The following is a 19,923-nucleotide window of genomic DNA, read 5'->3' as shown; positions in this document are numbered from 1 at the left end:
CATAGAATATATAGATTTTGTGGAGAATCCTGATATTATTTCAGGATGTTCTCTTTATGCTTATTGTAATATGGGGTTTAGACTCTACATCCCCCCCCCCCCATGTATTTAGCAATTTCATTAATCAAGGCTTGAGGAGAGTCGCACCAGCCCCATTCAAAAAATATATATATATATATATATATAGAAATAGTTCATTGAAAAAAAATATATATGTTGCCAATATTTTTTTCTTAAAAAGAAAATTCATAAGGTAAATTTAGCCCAGGACATTTCAAAATCCTAGCTCCATCTAATACATTAGTATCACCAATTTGTATTATTTCATCAAAATTCTGAAGGTACTAGTAAAATCTTGACGATGCTTGATTTTATTTTTACTTTTGTTTTTTGTTTTTCCTTATTTTATTCTTTTAAATACTAGTGTCAGTAGTACCGTGCACGGTATTGTCCACACCATAAGCACATTTTCTAGGTATGAGATTTTTATTTCATAATTCTTTTTTAACTAATATATATGCTCAATGAAATCACTGTATGTTGTTAAGTAGTTTGGTAAAATATGAGTAGGGATTAGTCATGTCATCGTCCCACTTATAGAAAATCACACCATGTGACATGTAACGACATCTACTATCTTTGGATCTCTCTTGAAGAATCAAATCTGAAAAGGCTTAATTTACAAGCTTTCATATATAATATCTCTCTCACTCTCTCAACTAATTAACCAAACAAAGAAAGAATATCAAACTTAATCGTCCTCAATCTAGTGATTGTAAGGATGAGATGTTGCTTGAATCCGGTACTTCCTCTTCTGCAAAAACGTTTGTAGCGACTTCTTCATGGAGGGGCTGCATATTGGGGACTGGAGGCTCGGCGAAGATGGTTCAGAAGTCGACGCACATGGACTTGGACTTGGACTTGGACTTGGACTGGACTTCAACCTTTCCTCCATTTCTTTGTTTGCAAGAAAGAGAATTGATCTAGCCTGCAACACATCCATGTGACCAAAATTAGTCTTTGAAAAATGAAATATACGAATGAAGTTAACGATGAAAAAATTGGGGCAACACAATTTTTTGTACAAACAATGCTGGCGACTTAAGTATCATTCCAAATACAATGAAATTAGAGTAAAAAACATGTACAAATTTTATTAACAGTAGGTAACGTTTCTCATGTTATGTTGCAAGCTGAGTTTTACAGTCATACATTTTATAGAGATGTGCTTTGTACAAAGACTAGTCCATAACTAACACTAGCTAGAAAACACATACTTGTTGTGCAAAAAAAAATTTAGAACATTTTTTGTTTCCGACTGGTCTTCTACGGTATTCAACCGCGTCAACACATGTCTAAAAAGCCCTAATTAGTACTGGAAATTATTAGCCAAAAACAAGTACCGGAAAAATACCCCGTGAGAAATGAGAAAAATAAGAAAGACCACGTTTATAATGAGAAAAAAACAGACCAAGACAAAGTGCATGAAATGAAAGGTTTGGTGGGTTTGACGTGGTCAACAAGTGCATACTCTGATCTGTTCATAATTATGATTGAAAACCCAAATTTTGAAAAGAAAAGTTTAAAGAAAAAAAATTCTGAACCTCAACTAAGTTGCTAGCTTAATCTGAACATCAATCTTGACATGTATGAAGGATTCTTCTGGAAATTAAGAAGATCATCTATCTTAACAAACATAACGAAACATAAACCTACCTTAAGCTCTGTAACATCAGAAACACACATCACTCCATCGTAGAAGATGGTCAACGGCTGCTGCTGTTGCCGCGGGGTTCCAGAACTAGATTCCAGCACGGCACGGCGGTCGTGGTGGTTGCGAAGAGGGAAGCCGGAATTAGCACCGGAAGTATTAAGGCAGAGCTCCAAATTGCAATTCCTCCTCATGTTGTTGAACAATTGAAGATCGATCGATGAGCACAAAAACCCAGTAGTACGTACTGGTGGTGAGAAAGTTTAAGGCTAGGCTTGTTTTAAGAGACGAGAAAGATAATGATGTAGCTAGAGGAGAGAAACAAAAGGGTGGGTTTTATACAAGAGGAGGGAGAAACCCTTCAAACACGCAAAGCACACAGAAGTTATTAGGTAAAAATCTTATCGTACACAGTTTTGGCAAACAGAATCAAAAGCTTGTTTTTCAATTGCAGCACGTGGAAAATATTTTTGTATAATATATGTTAGTTACTTGGTTAACTCAATATAATAATGCATGCATTCTAGCACGATCTGTGTTGTTCTTTTCTTCTTTGGATGTTTTCTCATTTTGTCCTGCTTTCGTATTCACCCACGTGCTTGGAGTCGGCATTCACCATACAAGGAGGGGTAGGTTTCATACTCATCAACTTGGCCAAGGGCGTAGTTAGGGATTTTCGAAGAGGGTCAATCGAATTCCACTTGTATAATGCTTCTATCTTTATATAGCTTGTAAAGCCTTCATTTACCATTTTATCTCTCTCTGAATTTCATTCTTATTTTATTAACTTATTTGACATAAAAAAGTGAAAAAAATATTTCTAAACTTCAATTTTGTTACATAACTTTAGTAAATTTTTCTAATTATATTGTTGATCTTTTTTTTATAAAATTTCTAGTTACGCCATTAAACTTGTCCTTTGTCTCGTCGTTTTGTGTAAAGAGATGAAACAAATTCTAGCAACAATCAAGAAAGAGAGCAAAATATGATTTACATTGGCAAATCTGGCAATACAGTGACCTATACAGCTACGAGGCTAATTCGTCGACACAACACATTAAGATCTTCTGGGAGACGTGGCATCAATAGCTTTCACAGATGATCGAATTAGTACTCCATGAGGATCGAGAAAGACCCCACATGTGATCTGCTTAATTTTCTTGTTAGAAGTTAGATAGAATAAGGAGGGAAGAAATTCAACATGTGAGTATGTGACAAAGTGGGTTGCAAGTTGTTGGAAATTGTAATGAATAATGAAACACAATATTATCATTTGAGATGGATAAAACGTGACATTTTTTTTTTTTTTTGCCTTCCATGGTGGTGGGATTATTCATTCGAAGCATCGGAAATTCAGTGCAAGAATCAAATTTGACCATTTTAATAATAATTTTCTTATTTTTATGTAAGTTTTAGAGTAAATTAGTTAGTTTTATAATACAACGGTGACTAAACAACAACATGTGTGCATAATATAATGTTATTTTATTTTGTAATTAATATGATTTTTAGACCTTTTTCAAACACCATATTTCTATAAAAAAAAATAAAAATAAAAAATAAAAAACCATAAGGAAACTCAATATTGAGGTACCCTTTGGGTTCGTGCGTCTGCGGTGCAGTAGATTAGTCTGGCTTTCGCCGCAATGTCTGTGCAGGTGTCCTGGCGCTGGGATACCACTGCATGGGTGTGTAAATTACTAACAGCTAACTACCCGATCAAAAAATAAGGAAACTCAATATTGTTTCGCCTTGTAATTACTGAGCATCACCACAAACATTGCGTTGATCAATTTGTTTGACAACAATTAGATGGATAAATTGATACGTTTGATGTTTGCAACCATGCTTTTTGAGAAGACATCTTATCCTTGCAAAAGAAAAAAAAGAAAAAAAAAAGTGTAGGTATACTAAAAGTGTGTACGTAGAATTAAGTTATGTCATACATATGATGAACCCAAAAGAGTGATTACTTTTTCTTTTTTTTTAGAAGATGAAAATTCCATTAATAACCAAACAGATTGCATTGGATCCATAGTTACGGGACCGTCAACATGAGTGACTTCCATGAGCCAAAAAGGCTAAACCCCTAACCAAATTTTACGCTCATACCTGCGAGCTACAATGAGTAACAACCAAACCTGTACGGATACAACCCAGCCACCAACATTAAGATGAACTGTTTTCACTCGTTCAGACACCGCGACCCAAAACTGCCAGACCACGTGTAAGGGTGATTCACCTAGGGGTCGTCAACGGGCCGGGCCGAGCTTTGCTATATTTTTAAATAATTGCGGGTCGGGCCGGGCTTTATTAAAAATCAAAGGATCCAAGCCCGTCCATATAAAGAGGGCCTTGCGGGCTTTTTTGGGCCTGGCCTTGCGGGCTTTATTTATAATTAAATATTTAAAGACACAAGTATTTTTTTTTTTTAATCAAGTTTTGGAAATTCAATGGATAATGATCAAATACAACCAAAGATAACAGATCTATATAACTATATTGTACCCAAAAAAATATATATTTATATATAGATACTAATTTATTGATAAATAAATTTTTAAAGACACTAATTTTTTTATAAATCTATATTTATATATCATACACTTCAAAGAGCAACCCCTATCGATTCAAAGAAAATGTAAAAACCGACCGTTTGATGAGTTTATTACAATAAATTATGAGTGTGGTAAAAAATTTAGCCAATTTCACCATATTTTCGAATCCGATCGGATTGGTCAACCGTAGTCACTTATATGTTTTATTGGTTGACCGATGGCGTGGCAACCACGAAACGTGCTTATTTTTTCACATCACGTTTGTATATATTCAATCGATGGATGTGCGTGGACATAAGATAAAAAAAAATTAATTTTAATTACAAACACATTGGACTATACCAATTTTATTCCTAAAGTTGTATGACTTATACATTGCATTTAAATTGTTTAAGTTCATTCTAAAGCAACCATGAGGTGGAAAATGAATTTGGAGAAACCAACCGCTTGATGGAGAGATTGTAATGTTTTATGGTGGTTGTAGAAAATCCAGCCAATTTGGTTCTCGTTTCGAATTCGATCAACTAGGTCAAACGTAGTTACTCTTATAAACCTATATTTATATATCATACACTCCAAAGAGCAACCCCTATCAATTCAAAGAAAATGGAAAAACCGACCGTTGGATGAGTTTATTACAATAAATTATGAGTGTGGTAAAAAATTTAGCCAATTTCACCATATTTTCGATTCCGATCGGATTGGTCAACCGTAGTCACTTATATGTTTTATTGGTTGACCGATGGCGTGACAACTGCAAAACGTGCTTATTTTTTCACATCACATTTGTATATATTCCATCGATGGATGTGCGTGGACATAAGATAAAAAAAAATTAATTTTAATTACAAACACATTGGACTATACCAATTTTATTCCTAAAGTTGTATGACTTGTACATTGCATTTAAATTGTTTAAGTTCATTCTAAAGCAACCATGAAGTGGAAAATGAATTCGGAGAAACCAACCGCTCGATGGAGAGATTGTAATGTTTTGTGGTGGTTGTAGAAAATCCAGCCAATTTGGTTCTCGTTTCGAATTCGATCAACTAGGTCAAACGTAGTTACTCTTATAAACCTATATTTATATATCATACACTCCAAAGAGCAACCCCCATCAGTTCAAAGAAAATGGAAAACTGACCGTTGGATGAGTTTATTACAATAAATTATGAGTGTGGTAAAAAATTTAGCCAATTTCACCATAGTTTCGAATCCGATCAGATTGGTCAACCGTAGTCACTTATATATTTTATTGGTCGACCGATGGCGTGACAACCGCAAAACGTGCTTATTTTTTCACATCACGTTTGTATATATTCCATCGATGGATGTGCGTGGACATAAGATAAAAAAAATTAATTTTTGTTACAAACACATTGGTCTATACCAATTTTATTCCTAAAGTTATATGACTTATATATTGCATTTAAATTGTTTAAGTTCATTCTAAAGCAACCATGAAGTGGAAAATGAATTTGGAGAAACCAACCGCTTGATGGAGAGATTGTAATGTTTTATGGTGGTTGTAGAAAATCCAGCCAATTTGGTTCTCGTTTCAAATTCGATCAACTAGGTCAAACAGAGTTACTCTTATAAACCTATATTTATATATCATACACTCCAAAGAGCAACCCCTATCAATTCAAAGAAAATGAAAAAACCGACCGTTGGATGAGTTTATTACAATAAATTATGAGTGTGGTAAAAAATTTAGCCAATTTCACCATATTTTCGAATCTGATCGGATTGGTCAACCGATATGTAGAATATATATACGCACATTAGCACATATTTTATATAGAAGTATAAGAACTTCCACACACACACACACATATAGTCATATATATATATATATATATATATATATAACAAACACACACACACACACACATATATATATATATCTATATATCTATATATATATATATATATATAGATATATATATATATATATGTGTGTGTGTGTGTGTGTGTGTTTGTTATATATATATATATATATATATATAACAAACACACACACACACACACATATATATATATATATATCTATCTATATATATATATATATCTATCTATACGACCGCGTTCTGAAGAGGACGTCCGCACTTTCGTTAAAGTGCGGACGGCACTGCTGTAGCTCGGCTCGGGGTGCGACGGAGCGGCGGAGCTTGCCGGACGGACGCCACAGGTCAGACGGACGGGTCTGCAGTCGGTGGAGTCGCCGGCGACGTGGTTGCAGCCTTGCCCAGAAACCTGCAGTTGCAGGTGAGCTCGCTGCCCAGAAACCTGCAACTCCGACCTCCTCCGACCTCGAACGCTGCCCAGAACAGTCCGCCAAGCCTCCGGCCTCCGTTCGCCAAGCCTCCGGCCTCCGTCCGCCAAGCCCCGAGCCTCCGGCCAAGCCTGGAACGCCGCCGCTGCGTCGCCGTTCGCACTTTAGCCAAGTGCGGACGTCCGCTTCAGAACCCGCCCATCTATCTATATATATATGTGTGTGTGTGTTTATATATATATATATATATATATATATATATATATATATATATATATAACACAAATATATATATCTATGTGTCTATATATATATATATATATATATATCTATACACACACACACACACACATATATATATATATATATATACAGATCTCATCCAGAGCGGAGCTCCGCTTTGAAATTAACTTGTGAAGTTCGAGTTTTGGGTCACTTTTCGGTCGCATATCCACATCTTGACCGTTCAGTTTTTTGGTATTAGTGTATAGATCATCTCTGTAAATTTTCAACCAAATTGATGATCTTAAGGTATCTAACTCGATTAAACCAATGGACGGACTGAATCTGTCAACCTGAACCGTACTAGCTTTAAGGCAGTTATCAATGCCTTAACGATCATCATTTTGGCTGAAAATTTGTAGAGATGATCTATACACTAGTGCCTAAAAACTAAACGGTCGAGATGTGGATCTGCGACAGAAAAGTGACCAAAAACTCGAACTTCACAAGTTAATTTTCAAAGCGGAGCTCAGCTCTAGATAGAATCTGTATATATATATATACACGAAAATATTCACCTGGTCAGTTATTGACCAAGAAAATAATGCTCAACCACCATTGGATGTAAATCCAAGGGCAGAGAGAATTATTAGTAAGTTGAGGTGTTTTGTTTTCCACCCTTGGATATAAATCTAAGGGTTGTTGAGCATAATTTTTTTAGTCAGCAACTGACCAGGTGAACACCACTGTATATATATATATTTGTGTGTTATATATATATATATATATATCTATATCTATATATATCTATATATATATATATATTTATATAACACACACACATATATAAACACACACACAAATATATATATATATATCTATATGTGTCTATATATATATTTATATATATATATATTTTTATAAACACACACACATATCTACATATATATATAAACACACACACACACATATATAATATTTTACGGGCTTTTACGGGCCGGGTTTTTGCGGGCCGGCCCACTACCCACCGAGGCGGGCTTTTGCGGGCTTTTTAACGGGCCGGCGGGCCTCCATCGGCCCACTTGATCCGTGGGCTTTTTGATGAGGCCTAGATTCACCATCACATTGATAACCAAAAAGCACCGACAAAAGACCAGACCATGACACAGCAAAATGACCATGACACCATAACAATGGCATCGACCATACACAGAAACACCCAAACCCTTGCTCAAGGGAGGAGGGACTTATTAATCCTAACCACGAACTAAAGAATAAATTAAACCCTAAAAAAAACAAAGAAATAAACTGCCACAATCAACTTTCATTCTCCACAAAATCGACTCAAGCTTCACAGAATTAGCCACAGTAAAGTTGGGATTGAGGTTGGTAAACTCGACTCCAATTATCTCACATCTAAGCCAAGGACAAAACCAACCTGTAGAGACCCTCCATCTCTGAAATCTCTCTCTACTATAAACCCAGATGGCAAGACTCTCCAACCCAGCACTGTCCCAACACCTACCCGATGTCAATACGCCATCCAATCTTGCCGAGATGACCGCTCCTCGCTTCCCTAAATTTTCTGCAGTAGACCACCGATCCACCGTCGTCTTCAACTGAGAAAAAGAAAACACCTCCTGTCGCAACCCCCAATCTTGATCACCTCCCGCCGCCAAGCAAAAACACACCCATCTGGCCACACCCTTCGCTCGCCGAAGAGGCTGGAAACCGTCGTCAACGGGAGGACGTAGCCGGATAAGCAAAGGAGCCACCTCTGTTTTTTCCAAACCCTAGCTACGTTGCTCCAATTTTTTAAGTCTAAAGTTTCTCCTCAAAAGAGTGATTACTTGGCCTTTTGTTAAGTAATTGATTGACTATATATACAGAACTATTGTCATGTACTCATGTTGCCTTATTCTTCTCCATAATTAAGTCTGGTGCATGGTCTTACATTAGTATTTTAACTAATTAATTAGCTTTCCTTGTTTTTCTAAAATGAAAAGAAGGATAAGTACAATTACGTTTAAGAGGCTAAGTATTATAAACATCTCTATTTCCTTTCCAACAAACGTAGTACGTTTAAATTAACATATTACTTCTTTTTAGTATGCTTATAATTTAGCTCTGAGCACACCATACACACATATACTTATTACTTTAATTTGATCACACACAGACACTAAATTGATTATACATAGAGAGAGGAAATAGTGATGACCTCCTTAAACTGGAAATGTGAGAGATGTTTTTATTTTTAGCATATAGTTTAATAATCTAAACCATCCATTAAATAGTTATACACACACATATGAATCATACAAAAAATTAATCGAATTGGAAAATGTTTAATTATTTGATTAGCACAATGTTGATTTTAATTTAATCTAATGAACTACATTTGTTCATATAATTTTAAATGATCAAATAATTATATGGACTTGGTTAATTTTTTGTAGACATAGTTCTTGCATAGAAATCATTTGTATCAACAGTTGAAATTATTGAATTAGGTCATATACTAGTGTAAAATAGTAAAAATTTTCAAATTTTTCAAGTAAGGAGATTATCTCTAAAACGGGCCTCTATATATATATGAGGGCCCTTCCCCTAAGGGATCCATTTTTTTTTTGTCTTTTCTAAGGATAGGGCATTAGACCAACTTTTCGATCACATTTCGGCATCTCAACCGTTCAGTTTTTAGGTCCTAAAGTGTAGATCACTTCTGTAAATTTTCAGCCAAATCGGTAATCGTTAAGGTATCAAACTAGATTAAATCAACGGACGAACCAAATCTATTGAACTTGAACCATTCCTACTTATAACCTTTAATCGTCATTCTGAATGCCTTAACGATAATTAATTTGGCTGAAAATTTGTATAAGTGATCTATACATTAGGACCTAAAAACTGAACAGTTGAAATGCTAAAATATGATCGAAAAGTCTAATACCCTATCCCTAGAAAAGACCCAAAAAAAAATTTCTTCACTAGAAAGGCCACACACACTTATTACTTTAATTTGATCATATATATACTTTCTTAATATGCTCAATTTTATTTTTATTTTCCTGCGTCAATGAACAACTATATATTTTAATAGGTTTTTGATTCCAAACTTCACATTCAAGCATAAAGATCGTGACGCAGAAAATGCGAGCACGTTTTTTGTTATGTAAATAGGAAATAATGTCAATTCATGAAAATTAATTGGATTGAGGAGTCAAACTTACTTTCATATTTTGTCTCTTTTAATTGAAGTAGACATCCTCGTGATGAGGCAGACAGAATGTAAAACACTCTCGTTGTGAATCTGTAATCATAATCAAGTTGACGAGAGTATTGTTTTACTGAAATGACTTCATTATTATCCACTTTGTGTGCTCCAACAACCTTCTTTTTTTTTTAAAGCCAAGAACTTATTAGTTGAGCTTGGATTCATTAGAATCTTTTCAAACCCTTTAACCAATTATGTGTATAGATTACTTCTTTCCACGAATTAGCCTTTCTATAAATTCTACTACACAGTACACACTGTAACATGAAAATGACTAATTAAGATAAGAAATGAATTAGTGACCGTCGAACTTGGATTCATTAGAATCTTTTCAAACCCTTAAACCAATTATGTGTATGGATTACTTCTTTCCACGAATTAGCCTTTCTATAAATTCTACTACACACTGTAACATGAAAATGACTAATTAAGTTAAGAAATGAATTAGTGACTGTCGGGTAAAATAATTTGGGTTCACATCCAAAATCAATTGCCAATAAATAGAGTGGCCCTAACCCTTATAAACTTATAGGCAATGTCCTATTTTCCCCATGTGAGATGTATATATTCTCAACACGCCCCCACACGTGTGGCAAATTTTCAAGCCATACACGTGAACAACTTTTTGGTGACGTGGAGCCCGTGTGACCGTTAGGCATGCACACGTGGGATAACCCGCTCTGATACCATAATAAAGTAATTTGTGGTTCACATCCAAAACCAATTGGCAGTGGATGGAGTGGCCCAAACCCTTATAAACTCATAGGCAATGTCCCATTTTTCTCATGTAGGATGTATATATTCTCAACACCGTCATCTTAAATTGCTATCACGTAACACAAATTTTTTTTATGAAAAGACAATAATTATCTCAAACAAAAAAACAGATTTCAAATTTAATTTACCCTTTGATTTTTTTCTTACTTCTCATTTCTCGATGGTTTAAAACAACGACAACACATGTTAAACATGAATCCTAAAAGATCATTAGTGTGAACATGAGTACAATTAGTACGATTCGTGTAGTTAATTCTAAGCAAACTTTACATTTTAAAACTAGAAATCACACATAATAGTGACAGAAAAGTTAAAGATATGTTCCCAAGAACCAGACAGAGCAATTGCGGATGGTAGGCTATAATGCTTGGTGGTTCAAACTTCTATCATTACGGTGACCAACCATTCAATCCGGAACTACGGCCCCAAGAACCACAATAAGAAAGAAATTCAATCTTCTTCGTTTCATTTTCCTTCAAGCACGTGAATAATACCTCAATGAATTGAGTGGTGCTGAGCCGACTCGTGGGCGGGTATCTTAGGTGCTTACTGCTTTCGGCCCACCGCCTATATATTATATTATCATATCATATATATGAACTGATTTTCCAGGTTCTACATCAAGATCAAGTGGTTGCTCAACTACACAGATTTTGCAAGAAAAATGTGAAAAACTGAAAACACTTTTTCAGTTTATGTCGACTAAAATTGTTTTTGAAAACCCAATAAAAAAAAATGTTTTTGAAAAGAAAAACTTGTGTCCTTCAATCTCGAAAATTAAGTTCTACATACCCTATCGGTATATTAAATGTCAACTGATTTTTATTGTAGTGGTAGACCTCCTTATTATATTCGTAGACTATTTTGATATTAGACTAGGTTATATATTCTATCAATAAATTGAGCTAGTTTACTTTCAACACCGAATTAATATACTTGATGTCATACATTAGTGCACCATAGAAGAACTCTTTCGATTAATATGTTTTGGAGATATTTTTTACCATGTCCCGAGATATCAAAGTATTTGATTTCTGCAACTGTTAAACCCACCATTTCATAAACTCCCATGTAAAATAAAGTTTTCGTTGTTTGAACCTCTGTAAATGGCACATCGTTATACAAATTGTCAAAAGTTTTGTCTCATATGCGTAAGATCTACAATAGTAAAATCATGTACCAACTAATTTCTAGAATATATACTGAGTTGAAAGGAAATTTAGTTTTGAGTAGAAAAAGATTTTAAAATGATAATCTGTACCTTTTGATAGTAACACCCTTCTAACATATTGTGTCATCGAAGCAAAAATGCTCTTCTTTTCCATGGTTTACAAACAAAATTTGGTGTAAATATGGCAATCAGGCTTTGGTGTTCGGCGCAACACAATAATCAACGATGATGATGTTGACGGTCACCCAATACAAAGACAATATTATAGACTTCTGATCGAACTACAAAGTTCAAACACATTATAAATCACATGATCATTAAATATATCTATATATATATAATATAATAAATATATATATAAATATAATAAATAATGACCGTTTGATTTAGTGGTGCAAGTAATATTTTTATAGAAGATTCTTATAGTCGTTGTACTAGTTGACATATGATAGAAAAAATTCCAAACACATTATAAATCACATGATCATTATATATATATATATATATATATATACACCGTTTGATTTAGTGGCGCAAGTATTATTTTTATAGAAGATTATTATAGTCGTCGTACTAGTTGACATATGACAGAAAAAATTCCAAACTCATTATAAATCACATGATCATTATATATATAACAAATAGACATATGACAGGAAAAATTCCAATCTCATTATAAATCACATGATCATTATATATATATATAACAAATAATGACCGTTTGATGTAGTGGGGCAAGTATTATTTTTATAAAAGATTCTTATAGTTGTCATATTGGTTGACATATGATAGAAAAAATTCCAAACACGCATGAATAGTGTAATGCACGACTATTTTATTATAGGGTTTGTCTGTAATGAATGAAGTGTAGAATGTTTCGAACTTTCGATCCATGTCTTTGCGTTTCAAACTTTAATACCCAGCAGGCCAACCGCCAGCAAGGCAGCAAGTTCAACTGCTCTTATCTCCAGATAGACCAGGCGATGAGGTTCAAGAGTGATCCTCCATTTCTGTAAAAATTTTGAACCCGCAGCAGCAGTACGTAGATGTTTTCATTTCATGTTTCTTACTTCACTAGCCTTGCTGAGGATTAGGCTAACCATAGGGTTTATATGACAGTCTTTGAAGCTTTGTTCCTTAAATCATGCCTTATGGAGTGTTTCATATCATGTCCTACATGAGGAGTTTACGTCTTCGCCATTAGTTCATTCATTGCAAAATGCTAAACAAGGTCTTAACTTTGAATCTCCACTAGAACCAAGAGTAGTTTAACACTCCATCAATACAGATAGCATGCCCAGCCGCCCAGGTGGGGGGGGATTAATTAACTTATCCCAGATAAGTAACTGATTAGCAGCATCAACCTTGCTGGGAAAAACTGATATTCACAGCAAATTTCTTGTATCAATGGACCAAGTTATCATACGGTTATTCAATCAATGAGTATATACTATGCATTTCAATGGACTTTGCCTAAACAAAACCCTCAATACAATCTTAACATACATGACAACAGAAGTCCTCCTACCATTTGGAGTCAATACCAAGGCCACTTAGCATCTCTCCATTTAATATAACGAGCCTCACTTTCTTTGTTGACCCTACATCCTTGACTACTTCCTTCAAGTCGCAGATGTTTATCTTTGTCCAATCCAATAGCCGGACAGCATTGAAGTTTCTGGTTACGAACCAGAGCTTCCTCCCTATATGCAGGGTTGGTATACCTTGGGTGTTGGACAAATGCCACATTCTTCCACCAAAGTTTAATGGCCTGTGAAAAAAATAATAAACAGTTGATTCAATAAGTCGAAGCATATATCTAATTATAGGTTTACACAACCTCTTAATTGAAGCATATAAATAATAAACTATATCAAAATTTCCTTAGTATTTTTTACATCCATTGATTATAGAAATTGATGATACATAAAAAGCTATGAAAACAAAAGTGATCAAACAACATTTTTTCTGAAATAAGAAACTGGATAGTTTGAATAAAATGTTCACAAGAGAGGAGGCAAATCATTCTACAATGATTTAAAATGACGCCGGTCTTTCACGTTATACGTAAAGCCAGGTCTAATAATTGTGCTGTAGTGAAGGTGAGACTAATTTTAATTAAACACTAAGGACAGGGTCAGTGATTTCTAAACTAGTGGCTCTGAGTTCATATTTTGAATTTACTTCTAAATCAGCAAACAAATATTTGGTCATAGCAATCATCCTTATGCATCATACAACATATTAGTAGAGTTTAGTGTTGCATCATCCACAAGGTTCTGCAACTGAGTTAGTGAATCCACTGTAATTGAGTAGTGTTTAGCTAATCAAATTTTTTTTTAATTAAACTTATTTGATTTAGTTAATGCTGCTTAGATCTAGAGTGCAGCAAAAACCAAATGAAGCGGTTATACTTTACTTACATGCCAATATATCCACACTGCAACCTTATGCGGCATCAACCAGAAAAACAGTGCATGATCAGACACCAATGATGAGGGTACCCTTTTGGCTTTTAGGGTAGCTGTAAAATAGTTTCCAAGGTCAGGGTGTTGAACTGAAATTGAAACGAACAAAGTATTGTCAGGAGCATTTGCTCTGATACTCCAATTCCCAAACATGTCCTGCAATTATCATAAATGTGGTTACTCAAAAAGTGGAAATCTTTCTGCATAGTAGATCCTGATTATATTAACATCTGCATAGTGAAAAACCTCTACAATGCATAGGAAAAGGAATGGCATTTGCATTAAACTTTAGTTACTATGGTTGACCAAACAGTTCAAGTAATTTCCTATTTACAAGAATGGAACAACACTTAGAACAAAGTAACAGCATGGAAAACATCCATCAAAAGCCAGGAATTACAACCCTATTCAGAGGAGCATTTCCCCCAAACCCTCCCAGCTTCTCTTGACCACCCCGGTTAGAAATGCACACCACATTTTCCCCTCTCCGGCCAGAACACCGAAAGACCCTACTTTTAATGCATTATCGACTCCATGACAATGTTAATATATGGTATAATATTCTCCATCCATTATGCATATAAATTTCAGAACTTGACAAATATTATTACTACTCAAGGACTGACCGAAGATCAAAACAAAAGCAATAGATGAACTCAGTTTTAAAACAGAGAAGTTCATAATCCTAAAATACTAATCAAGCATAGAAATTACTGAAACCTACCATAAAGGGACTGACATGTAGTGGTTTCGCCACTAAATCAGAATCTGGATTGAAAACAAATAACACTCTTTCTCCCCATGGCGTATTGGTGACCTATAAACACAAGCACATTGGTCAGCTCAAAAGGGTCTAAATTATCTAATGCACCATTAAAAAAAAAAAAAAAAAAAAAACTAAAAATTAAACCTCAGCAATGCACTGCTTCAAAATCTGATCATCATAGCAGTAGTACAAGCTCAACGGGTTCTGCTCATATCCCACGCTTTCAGGAATCGTCAAAAGCAACCTGTTCAATTCAAATCAGCTAAAACACCAAGCTTATAAATCCACCGGAAAGCAAGATTACAGAGATGACGCAATCCTTACGTTCGGCCGGAGGTGCCGGCAATGCGGCGAGCCTCGTCGGCGGAGAGGTGGTTGGGGAGCGCGCGGGGAGAGTCGTCGAGGTCGATGAGAGCGTAGCGGACGGAGTAGCGGAAGGAGTGGCGGACGGGGCGGCGACGCTCGTGAAAGACGGTGCCTTGGTAGAGGGAGACGGAGGAGGGAGAGGCGGCGCGTGAGGGGGAGAGGCGGCGGAGGAGAGTGCGGAGTGGGAGGAGGAGAGAGAGTGTGAGGGAAGTGAGGAAGGTGGAGAGGATTGAGCAGAGCAGATAGAGAAACTCCATGGGCCACGACTACTCTTTATTCTGTTTTCATTTTTATTGTCTGTTCCGGCTTTCAAGGGGATATGGTTTGTCTGAAAGAAAATAAGGCAGACAAGTCGGTTAGTTTTTACTCCACTTGAAGTAGATAGTGTTTAACAGGGTGAGAATTTTTTTTTTTTTTTTTTTTGAAAGTGAGAAGTTTTGATGTATAATATGCTATGAGCTTTTTTCGATGTCTAGTCAAGAGATATTTACTTTTAGATATCTCATTTATATTTGATTTATTGGTTATGTAGTCTAGATGTATGTAATCAAATATTCATGTAGTTGCATGTATGTTATTTAATATTCATGGCCATAAGATATGTTTAATGTTATGAGTTTTTTTTGATGCCTGGTCATGAGCTACATTTGCATTTTACATCACCTAAGAATTTAGTTGGTAAATGATATGATATTCAATATACTTGAGAACATGGTATACTCTTCGATATAAATCATCATTCTGAAGGTAATGTGTACTGGTTGCATACCTAATGTAGAGGTTTGTTTGAATATGTCATACTTAATTTACTTGTGGTTGACGTTGTTGCAATGGCTTGTAATAGGTATTCATTCCATTATAACACATATATTGACTAATGGAGCAAGTGAGTATGCAGATACATTCTATAACATAACATAACTTACTGAGAGAAGAACTCATCACATTAACGAAAAGAAATCTGAAATTATATATGGAAAGAAATTAGAACTGCAAAACTCAGCAAAATAAAATAGTCACATAATATACCTCGGCAAAGTTTTTGAAAAAGCAAAACAATTAAGGATAGAATCGGGGAGCTCCGGAAATATGTCACCATCACCGCCTCCTAGAAAGGAGATGGATCCTCGATCCAGTCCCACCTAGCACCACCAAACTTGTCACCTGAAACCGGTGTCCACGGATGCCTGCCTCCGAGCACCGGTCCCAAACCACCTCACGCTAAACCATCTCACAGGTAAATGGGTATTAGACCAACCATCACCCGTCCGGCAGCAGCCTATTAGCGACGTGGAGAAAACCAATACTGACTCCGAGTGTCGCCGGACAAGAAGAATTTTGCAAACCCTAGACCAAGCAGTCCGAGTTTTTGCTGAGCAAACAATTCTCTTATCTAAGTCGGATTATGGTCGACTCTTTAAAAAATACTTTCAAAATTCAATGAGTAGCTACAGTTAAAAATATTAAAATTAAGGATTAGTTGTCATCTCATATTACTTTTCACTGCCCCAAGAGTAAATCAGGCATATATAGAAAAATATGAAAAAATATTTATTATATATCAACACTCTAAAAGAAATGTTTGCCTATGTGGATTGGGTGTAGATTGATAATAAAATATGTATGGATTTTTCCCAATACCTCTTTATATATATCTAATTTTCTCAAAAACTAGTTCGTAACAAGTTATCATTTATCAACTTTCAAAATGAGTAGACTTTGTCAATTTAAGCTCTTTTGCTCTAATTTGATTAGCAGTGCAGTACTTTCTCTATATGGTACTCAAACTACAATTGTGTGGAATCATTTACCACTGAAATATGGAAGGGTACACACTACAGAGACCTATAGAACAAAATGGACAAGATTTGAAGCTATTGTAGATGGTATTCATAATAGACTTTCCTTCACTGAAAGAGTTCCTAGTTGGTTTCTGATGGATAAAAGTCACTTCCTATTTATTTGGTTAATTGTGATATTGGCAAGAAGAATTACAGTCTAGGGGTTTTGTTCTCGCTAGCTGATCATCAGAAAAAAAACAATAGTTAAAAGTAACACCACTACTCGCTTTCAGTGTCCTTCAAGAACTTGATCTTGATTTTGTTGAGTGTGACTAGAGCATCTTGCATTTTATCCTGGCTTCCGGTGAATCTGCAGAACACGCTAGAGCTAATCTCATACATAATGGATGATGAACAATCTCTCTTGCTTACAAAATGATGATCTTCTTCTGCTCCAAGTAATTCGGCATCCACAGCTTCAGAGCCGGCCTACTCTATTTGGATGTAAAGAATTTGCAACCCACTGCTTTAAACTCGACTCTTCCACAAACATTTCATCTGTAGGCTTCCTTTTTGTGAATGTTTCCATAAGTACGTACAATACCGAAATTGTACACATCCCCTCTTCAGGAAACAATTCCTTCCATTCCAAACCCTGCAACATATGAATTGTCACTTATATAATCATGATGAAAAGTAAATTCAACATAAATACTAGGAAACATTTTTTGATACAGACTACATGTATAAAACTCAAAGATATATAACTAGCAACGCACTTAGAGCCACGTAACCAATAGTGGCTAGAGTCCTGGTTTGAGTCATAGAATCTCTTCCATCTAAGAGTTTTGCAATGCCAAAATCAGCAACATGTGCACCCATATCATCATCTAGTAGTATATTGCTGGACTTCAAATCACAGTGAACAACATGTATTGAATAACCATGATGAACATATTCGAGTGCAGATGCAACATCTATCATTATATTCAACCTTTGAAGGACATTCAAAGGAATGTTCTGAGAATGCAACAAGTTTTCAGGGCTCCCATTAGGCATGTAGTCCAGTACCAAGGCTTTGAAATCAACTTGACTGCAACAACTGATAATTTTGAGAAGATTTCGGTGACGAATATTGCCTAGCATTTCGCATTCAATATCAAAACTCTTGAAAGCCCCTTCTAGCTGGAAATTGAAAACCTTTATGGCAATATCTATCCCATCTGAAAGTGTTCCTTTACATACTGAACCAAAACCCCGGGTGCCTAGTAAGTTGCTTTCATTGAATCCATTTGTTGCCCTTTGTAGTTCTAGGTATGAAACTTTTCTCCAAAGAAGTTTATGTGACATGAAAATCTCTGTTGCAACTTCCACATTCCTTTTTTTTTGTGTATTCTCAGTCAAAATAAGACAAGCTATGTAGAATGAATTTTCTGATGATTATATTAAACTCATTCTGTGGTGTATATAAATAGATTACAACCGTACTACAACTATTGTGTACTACTGTACTACACTACATATACAAGGTAAGTAGTTACAACTATATATTCCCTTGTAGTCTATTCCTAATAGGGAACTATGACTCACACTAACACTCCCCCTCAAGTTGGCGCATATACATCAACCATGCCCAACTTGCTTAGTGAGTCATAAAACGCCTTTCTGGAAACTCTTTTGGTAAGTATATCTGCAAGTTGCTCTTCAGTTGAAACAAAAAGGAAACAAATAATTTTGGCATCTAGCTTCTCCTTTATAAAGTGACGATCAACCTCCACATGCTTAGTACGATCATGCTATACTGGATTCTGTGATATGTCAATGGCAGCCTTGTTGTCGCAATACAACTGCATGGTACTTTTGAGTTTGAAACCCAGATCACGTAACAGATTTCTCAGCCACAGCAATTCACACACTCCGTGAGCCATACCTCTATACTCAGCCTCAGCACTAGAACGTGCCACAACTTTCTGTTTCTTACTCTTCCATGTAACCAAATTACCTCCCACAAAGGTAAAGTAACCAGATGTCGACCTCCTGTCTGTAATATTTCTAGCCCAATCTGCATCTGTGAAGCCACAAACCTCAAGAATATTGTTGTGTTTAGAAAACATTACTCCCCTTCCTGGAGCTGACTTTAAGTATTTCAAAATCCGCATAACAGCATCCATGTGACTCTCACTCGGATTATGCATGAACTGACTCACCACACTTACTGCATATGCAACATCTGGTCTAGTATGAGCTAAATAAATCAAGCGCCCAACTAACCTCTGATAGCGAGCTCGATCAGTAGGTACCTGATCTGGATACTCAGCCAAACAATGGTTCTGCTCAATAGGAGTATCAACCGGTCTACAATCCAACAAACCTGTCTCTGTCAACAAGTCAAGAACGTACTTCCTCTGGCACAGATAGATTCCTTCTCTCCCCCTAGCTACCTCAATCCCTAAGAAGTACTTAAGTTCACCCAAGTCCTTCATCTCAAACTCAGAGGCTAGCTATCTTTGTAGTCTATCCATCTCAACAGTATCATTGCCAGTAATTACCA

The 19,923-nt window shown here is 35.7% G+C and overlaps 2 protein-coding genes across 2 annotated transcripts; both read right to left on the bottom strand.

Annotated features, from left to right (window-relative positions):
- Positions 1-538: 538 nt before the first annotated feature.
- LOC112201649 (protein TIFY 5A) lies at positions 539-2,031 on the bottom strand. The gene is made up of 2 exons (XM_024342561.2): positions 1,717-2,031; positions 539-988 (listed from the first exon to the last, which is right to left on the bottom strand). Exons 1-2 carry the CDS (start codon positions 1,903-1,905, stop codon positions 767-769), a joined length of 411 nt encoding a protein of 136 aa, XP_024198329.1. The 5' UTR covers positions 1,906-2,031; the 3' UTR covers positions 539-766.
- An 11,192-nt stretch (positions 2,032-13,223) lies between these two features.
- LOC112166310 lies at positions 13,224-15,920 on the bottom strand. The gene is made up of 5 exons (XM_024303115.2): positions 15,550-15,920; positions 15,370-15,469; positions 15,184-15,276; positions 14,415-14,615; positions 13,224-13,762 (listed from the first exon to the last, which is right to left on the bottom strand). The coding sequence occupies exons 1-5, from the start codon at positions 15,846-15,848 to the stop codon at positions 13,529-13,531; spliced, it is 927 nt and encodes a 308-aa protein (XP_024158883.1). The 5' UTR covers positions 15,849-15,920; the 3' UTR covers positions 13,224-13,528.
- Positions 15,921-19,923: the final 4,003 nt, after the last annotated feature.

Source organism: Rosa chinensis, chromosome 5 (genome assembly GCF_002994745.2).
Source record: "Rosa chinensis cultivar Old Blush chromosome 5, RchiOBHm-V2, whole genome shotgun sequence".
Classification (NCBI taxonomy): domain Eukaryota; kingdom Viridiplantae; phylum Streptophyta; class Magnoliopsida; order Rosales; family Rosaceae; genus Rosa; species Rosa chinensis.
The sequence above is the reverse complement of the archived record's forward strand: the minus strand, read 5'-3'. Positions and strand labels throughout refer to the sequence as shown.

What these genes read in the sequence shown, in the direction of transcription:
- LOC112201649 (XM_024342561.2), bottom strand. Translation starts at nt 1,905, where the DNA reads ATGAGGAGGAATTGCAATTTGGAGCTCTGCCTTAATACTTCCGGTGCT. An exon ending in CTGATGTTACAGAGCTTAAG is followed by an intron (nt 989 to 1,716) that starts GTAGGTTTATGT and finishes GATGTGTTGCAG; the next exon opens with GCTAGATCAATTCTCTTTCT.
- LOC112166310 (XM_024303115.2), bottom strand. Translation starts at nt 15,848, where the DNA reads ATGGAGTTTCTCTATCTGCTCTGCTCAATCCTCTCCACCTTCCTCACT. An exon ending in GCCGGCACCTCCGGCCGAAC is followed by an intron (nt 15,470 to 15,549) that starts GTAAGGATTGCG and finishes TGAATTGAACAG; the next exon opens with GTTGCTTTTGACGATTCCTG. An exon ending in TGAAGCAGTGCATTGCTGAG is followed by an intron (nt 15,277 to 15,369) that starts GTTTAATTTTTA and finishes TTGTGTTTATAG; the next exon opens with GTCACCAATACGCCATGGGG.